Genomic DNA, 7375 nt, shown 5'->3' on the forward strand with positions numbered 1-7375 from the left:
GAAGGATGGTAATTAGGGTGTTGGGAGTTTACTAATGAAGTGCTGCCATGCATAGGCAGCCCTTCATTAAGCAAATTTCCAACACCTAATAACCATCCTTCCTTTGAAGGAAGGTGATAGTGTAGACAAGCCCATTGAGAGGTTGGCGCTTAAGATGCTACATGACACAAAAAGGCCTCTAGTGGGATTTTTAAAAGCATGTGTGAGCCTGGGGACAGAGATTTAGAATTATTAGGTGCATAACTCCCATTGATTTCCATGGAAATTAGGCACCGAGCCACTTTTGAAAATCCCACTAGATGCCTCTCTGTATCACATGGTGTCTAAATACCTTGAAAAATCTAGCCATAATTGCCTAAGTCCCCCTTGAAAACAAATACTTGAAAATGTTGCCCATACTGCTTTTACCCAGCTGTAAGTGGATTGTGGATACTGCATAATACAGTATTTTGGAACTGAAACTACCATATGTTTGCAAAGAACACGTTTCTTGCTGGGAAACTGAAAGAGTACGTGTGGTTTTGAATTTTATGGCTGCAATCAGAGTGGGACTTCTTTAACTCTGGGATTCTGGAGTGGGGTACATGTGTGTCAGAGATAGGCAACACAGATTTCCTCTGAGCAGGGAAATACGTCATTTTCCTAACAGTCAGCTCAACCTGAACTCAGAGTTGTTGGCATTTCCCTTCTTTTGCATCACTAAAGTGCAATAAAGACTCTTTAGGACAAATTATACTTTCTCAGATCCTCTGTATGAGACCTGCAGATTATTTTCAGATTATGCTCTCTGCAGTCCTTTGTTTTCAGTGGGTTTGTGCAGGTGCAATATATTGGCCCTGTAATCTGAATGATGTAACTGGGGAGACACAAAAAAATCCTGTTGGGGTATCCAGAGGAGCCCGAATCTCACTGACATCCAATGAGAACCGGGTATTTTACTCCTATAAACTCACTCCAAAATCCCAGCCAGAATCTAGCTCATTCCTTATAACTGTATTTGCTGAGCAGAGTTAAAAGGAGGGAAAAGAATTAAAGCCTTGTATGTGTCACAGAAGTCAGTGGCTCTGATGCTGAACATGCACGCAGAGCATGTCTGTGGTGAATAGTGAGTCAGTTGACATAGTAGACTCACACTTCAAATTCTTCCTACAGAATCCAGATGCATAAACTTAAATCTGTTTTGCTCAGGTTGGTTTTTATTCATGTTTGTAATATGGCAAGTCATACATTTTTCAGACTATTGTATTTTGTTCCTATTTCTCAGAAGAACTCTGAAAAGAATCTGGGAAAAGATGGTACGGAGAAGATAGGAGCAGATGAGCTCTCCAAGAATGGATTCAACAAAGAAACCCAGAATCATTTTCCTGGTTATAATCATTATGAAAAATCCTACACCAATACAAGCGTAGAGGCAGAATCTTACTTCTAGAAACTGTGGAGGTCAGGGGAACCCTTAACTTTTCATGTGACCCAAACTGCATTGCTGCAGCTTTAGGAAAGATGGACGGCATCTAGCCTGTCAGCTGTATTTTACTAAGACAACAAGAGCAGCATGTGGTTATCACTGCAGAGAGGGGTAGAAGAGAGACTCATTTTTAGTTATGTAATACATATTAAAAGAAGCCCATCTATTTTTACATACACTGTGAAGCTGAGAACACTGTTGCGTAAGAAGAGATGTAAAACTGAGACATATTATAAAAATTCTATTACATGTTTAGCAAAAGATGAACCTTAATATGGTGATGTGGCCAAATTTCCATGTGGGCAATTGTAGTCCGGCTATAAACAATTTATTTTGAAAAATCCAACCATTCAGAAGTGTTCCTTCCTTTTTATTATACACTAGGGTGAAGTGCTGCTGTTCACCCCAGTGATGGATGAGGTGATTTTTGCATGGAAGTGATTTTCTTTCACAACCATCTCTGTGCTTTCACCCATACTCCTCCTTATGCAGTTGGCCACATAACATATCTCCTGGTTGAAATGATCCCTTCCACTTCCAAATCTCTCCTGAAGACCTGCTTCTACCAGAAACCGTGTTAGCTGTGGGTACTGCCCCAGCTGGCCAACAACCTGGGGCATTTGATTGTTGAAGGAAGAATTTTAAAAAATCGCTTTTACAGAAAATCTATTTTACCAAGCCTTTTTACTTTGTAAGGAGCCCTGCACGTGACTGGCCAAGAAGCTGGTAGTGAGTGAAGCTGATGGAAATATAAGGACTCACTCTACTAACAGAAATATGAGATTTCTTCCCTAAGATATGTCTTTTCTAAATTCTAGTGGTGACAGTAGCCATCAGCATCCATTGATAAAAGTAATACTACATATTAGAAATGTAGTTGAAAGGCTCCCCCTCCTTTGCTGAATGAGCTCAGTGACTGCCCTGCTACTGTCTCTCACACCTGAGGACATCTTCTGAACTGAGTCCTCCTCTTTTATTAGCAGAACCATCACTCTCCTTTTCATCCCCCACCACTGAAGTGCAAGCTGCCTCCATGACATCCAACAGCACCTTGGTCCATAGGTGCTGACTTCTTATTTTTCCAGGGAGTGTTTGAAATCCCATCCCATGCCAGGCCCTGCCCCCATACTACTCCTTCCCACCAAACTGCTGCCTCTGCTCCATCCCAATCCCTCCTCTGCCCCACATTCTCTCCAAAGTACACCTCACTCCTATTACTCCCTGTCCCTCTCAGAACTTGAATGCTGCAAATCAGCTGTTCCCAGTGCCCTGGGAGTGCTGGGGGAGAGAGAGAGAGAGGAAATGATAAACACAGGGCCACTGGTGCATGAAAAGTACTAGGGGAAGAAGCCACGGGAGGGCACTTGATGCTGATGGGTGCTCTGCACTCACTAATTTTTCCTCATGGGCGTTCCATCCCTGAGGCAACCACAGAGTTGGAGCCTATGCCTTGGTCCAACTGGAAGGATAAGTTCTGAGGATTTGGTCCAGTTTGTTATAAAATGAACATGTTGCTCAATCTGACCCGGGCCTTTTTATTCTCCTGGGCCTCAGTGCAATAGCCCATAAGTCTCTTAATCTTTTATCAGTTCTGCTTGATGCCCATCTAAGCTCATCACTCAGAAACTCCAGCCGTACATCTGCGTATTCGCAATGACTGAGCTCTACTGTGCCTGAGTTGCTTCACCTACTCAGTGCCCACATATCAGCCAGACCAGCTGGCAGCCCAGTCATAAGCATGCCAGTATGAAGACATGATATCCAAAGAAATTGACTTCTGGGGAAATAGCACCCAGTGTGCACTGTCTATGTGTAAATAGATAAGTAGCTTCCAGAAACCAAGACCATTGTGCAATGGAATTCAGAAGATGGACCAGATGGACCACTAATCAATGACCTGTGCACTACGGGAAGGGAGAAGAGGAATTATTTGCATCACAGTTATTATTACTCCAGTGTTACCCACCTATATGGATGTTGCATTTTAGGGATTTGGCACAGCTGAGAACCACATGGTGGCTAGAAGTGAATCTAATCCAAATGGCACCATGAACACCTGTGCATTGTTGGGAATCACTATGGCTAGCGCTACACTCACCCCTAGTGCCAGCAGCTTGATGAAAATGACCAGTCTCGAAAATGCAAAATGGGCACTCATTTGCCCATTCAAGTGGCTCATTTACATATTCATAGCAGAAAACAAACAATGAAGATGTGATTCTGCTGGCAAAAACCCCATCTGTCACCAGCCCCTTATCCCTGATTTTTTCCATGCATAAGGGGCTGGTTACAGAGGGGTCTTTTGTTGGCAGAACCGCATCTTCACTGCTTGTTTTCTGTTGTGAATAGGCGTATGAGCCACTAAAATATGCAAATAAGTGGCCATTTTGCATTTATGAGACTTCTCATTTGCATCAAGCTGCCGGTGCTTGGGAGTGAGTGTAGCACTAGTCTATGTATAGACGTGAGATATATTGCAGGGTGTCATGGACCCAAGCGGGAATTAGCATGGTATCTTTCTGCATTATTAAAAATATCTTTGTCAGGAGAAATAACAAACATTTGCAAGTTCTCCCACTGAATGAATCTATTTGGTTGGCTAAAGACTGAGATGATACTGGGACTGGCATTTTGAATCATGGGTAAATTTACTTAATTATTTCTTTTGTGGTCCTGCCAATGGCTCAACTCTGCTTTCTGCTGCCTCATGTCTTCTCCCTGCATACAGGCCACTTTTCGCTCTGTCTTTACTCTTTCTACTTCTATGGAACATCCTCCCCCAGATAGGCAGCAGAGCAGTGACTGTATTTGGTAGTTCTATTAAAAAAGCTGACAAATTTATGACCACAAATGGCATTGTAAGCTAAGCCACTACCAACTGTCATGCTGTAAACTAATTTCATGCAGGGTGAAGAAGGAAATAGCTCTTAATCCTCCCCCTCCCTCATCAATAGCACTGTACAGCCTGATGGTGTATTATGTATTATTTCATGCACTGGCACAAGCAGGATACTCGCTAGCGGTCCAGTAGTTGCATCTGGTATAGCACCTAGTGCTGCATGGTCAATTGCTGTACAGCAATGGCTGCACTGTGAGGTAACAAGATCCCATTTTATTATTTCTACAGACTTTTAGAGATTTACTGTGCAACGTTCTATGATGCCAAGAGTCTTCTCAAATTCTTTATATGCATGGAGTACACAGCCCCCAGCTCATTTTGTCAAAACCAAAACCAAACCAGTTTTCACCCACCTTTAAACAAGGCACAGAATAATGCGCAACCTGAATATCTTCCAAATTAATGGTCATAAAAACAGAGATGCTTCTTGCTGTTATTTTAAATATGCAAAATGCTGGAAGATGGTCCTGCGTACAGTCAGAGGCTCTTCCCATAAAACTGCCAAAGTACTCTGATCATAGCTGCTGACTGTACCTAGCTGTGTGGTGATTTTGTGATGTGGCCAAACATTTAGCAAGGTCCAATTTGAGTCTCATAGATAGACTTAAAAAGGGCATGAAGACCAGACAATTGACAGTACCTTTGGCAATTTTGCCATCATATTTCTTGTCACATGGTATTATAGACTTAGAATGCCAATGAGTTACTGTTTCAATAGAATTAATATTCAGGTCAAGGACGGGTAGAATTACCTTTTCATCTCTGTCATGCTCCGAGCCATTGATCATTCCAAATCAATTCAGGCTTCCACCCCTTAACTCTGAAGCTGAGAAAATACAAGAAAATGTCAGAGAGAGAGGCTTGAAAACTCTTGGCCAGGATGGACTGATCTCTCCACTGCGTGTTCAGGAAGCTAATGAAATGTAGTTCTGACCAGTATAATCTTCTATACTGCCTTCTTTCCTGAATTCTGCTGACCTCTGGCTGGACAAAAAAGGAGGTGTGGGGTATCAGATTTTCAAACAGCTCAGTTCCTTGCAAATGCGCATTTTAGAAAATTTGGCCACACAACTCAACTGTGAGATGAGCTCTTGGGAACTTCCAGCCACCTACTGAGGCAGCTAACTTAGCTGTTGGTGCTGAACTCTTTGGCTTCACATTACTTTTCTACTTCCTTTTTTCTTTCCCCCCTTGCTTCCTAATTTTCTCTCAGAGCCTCATTGTTCTAAGTTTATTTGCCATTTTCTCCACTAGTTGTGGCCACCCACTCCCCCCCTCAAATGATAAATAAATACATTTTAGGGTTTGTTTTAAAATGCAACCCCCAAAAATACCAATCTGATATCAGAAACATAGCTTATCTTCAATTGTAACCTCACGTTGCCATTCCTCAAATTCAAGACCAGCTCTTCAGGAAGTGGGGCCAATTTTTCACAACTGCCACAGTAAGTACCCTTCCAAGGTATCAATGTACTAAAATTAAATGCATGTAAACTCGAATGAGTTCCTGCAAACTAGCATTTCCATATGGGCAGCTAACAAGAGGCACATTTACAAATCCCCAGGTATCAATCTAAGCTACATGCGCCCTTACCTACCTGTTTGAATGAAAGGTGAGAACGTTCGGGACTGTTGCATGCAGGGAAGCGTTGGATTGTTCTTCCCTTTGGCTGCACTTTAAAAGAGTCAGGCTGGTCATCCAGGTATAAGACCTGCTCTTCCATAGCATTAGCACTTGTGAACGGTACCCTAAAATAATTTGCAAATCTTTAAATAACAATGAGCTACAAATGTGTTGTACTGAAAGGAAGTCTATGGTTGAGATCCAGGGACAGCAGAAACTTCCATAAGACTCAGAGGACTGAGGGCTCAGTACAGAAGAACAAAGGAGATTCTTTCATCTTCCGGGTATTGATGCACTAGAAAGGATGCAAGCTGAATCAGTGGTGGTTAGTTTACAATTACATTGCATTAATAAACTATAAAGTTAGCCTTCTGTGCTGTAGCACTGAGTATCAAAGAATAGAAGCTGATGAAGCATGAAGAAAAGTAGATAAACGAGAACAAGAGAGAGAAAACATTGGACAATAATTCTGTCCTGTCCTGCATAACTTGCTGGGTCCTGAGCAGCAGAATTGTTTATCTTGACAGATTGTGAAAAAGTTTGAGGGAACTCAAAGGGGGCAGGGGGACACACCCTACCTGGCACAGCGCTCCCTTCCACTGCACTTCCTGTGGAAAATGGGCTAATAGATAGACAAGTTCCAAGAATCCAACAATGGGTAAATTCTCCAGTGCTTCTGCTCATGTGCAAAAGCAGTATCCATGGTCAGAGGAAGGAAGATGATGAGGAGTCCTTTATAGACATGTTTAAATACCCATGCACTTAGGAAGCCTTAAGCACACATTTCAGTGCCATGGAGCTTGCTGGAGCATGATGCAGAATACACTAGCCCTGATTCAAGGAAACACTTAAAAATGCTTGGTTTTGCCCCTTCCTCTGAGTGGACACTAATTTAAACTAGCGTAAATGGTGGCTTTTCTGTAACTTCATGTTTTTAAGTCATGATTGGCAGACTCCATTAACTCAGCCAGACTTTAGGGCCCTATTAAAAGTGTGGGTAGGTCAATGTCTGTGGCCAGCAATGTGCAGGAGGTGAGACTAGATTGGGGGGGCGGGCAATAATTTGTGATAGGTGGGGCACTCTAAAATTTCAGTAAGTGGTGAAGAGCTTCACATTTTTGGGAGGGAATGCAGTGTGTGGGATGTAGGTTGGGTGAAGAAAGGAGCTTTGGGGGGAGGGGACTAGGTTGCAGGAGGGCATGTGGGAGGACAATTGAGAGAAAACAGGGGTTGTAACCTGTGGGTAGGTGATAAAGAACAGTGGTGCTGATTTCAGGAGGAAGTAGGGGTACAGGAGAGAATTCTGGCCTGGGAGGACAGATGAAAGGGGGGACAGGGTCTGGGAGGGATTTGTAACGAGGAGCTTTCAGGAGGGGGTGCAGAGGGT

General features: G+C 42.9%; 1 protein-coding gene across 1 annotated transcript in view; it reads left to right on the forward strand.

The window, feature by feature from the left end:
• The window catches only part of SLC5A12 (solute carrier family 5 member 12), a 41371-nt gene extending 39566 nt beyond the window's left edge, over positions 1 to 1805 (forward strand). Inside the window, exon 15 of the mRNA XM_074999004.1 lies at positions 1265 to 1805. Coding sequence (XP_074855105.1) covers positions 1265 to 1429 — 165 coding nt within the window. The 3' untranslated portion in view covers positions 1430 to 1805. The remainder of the gene's footprint in view (positions 1 to 1264) is intronic.
• The last annotated feature ends 5570 nt before the right edge of the window (positions 1806 to 7375 follow it).

This window comes from Carettochelys insculpta, chromosome 6, assembly GCF_033958435.1.
Source record: "Carettochelys insculpta isolate YL-2023 chromosome 6, ASM3395843v1, whole genome shotgun sequence".
Classification (NCBI taxonomy): Eukaryota; Metazoa; Chordata; order Testudines; family Carettochelyidae; genus Carettochelys; species Carettochelys insculpta.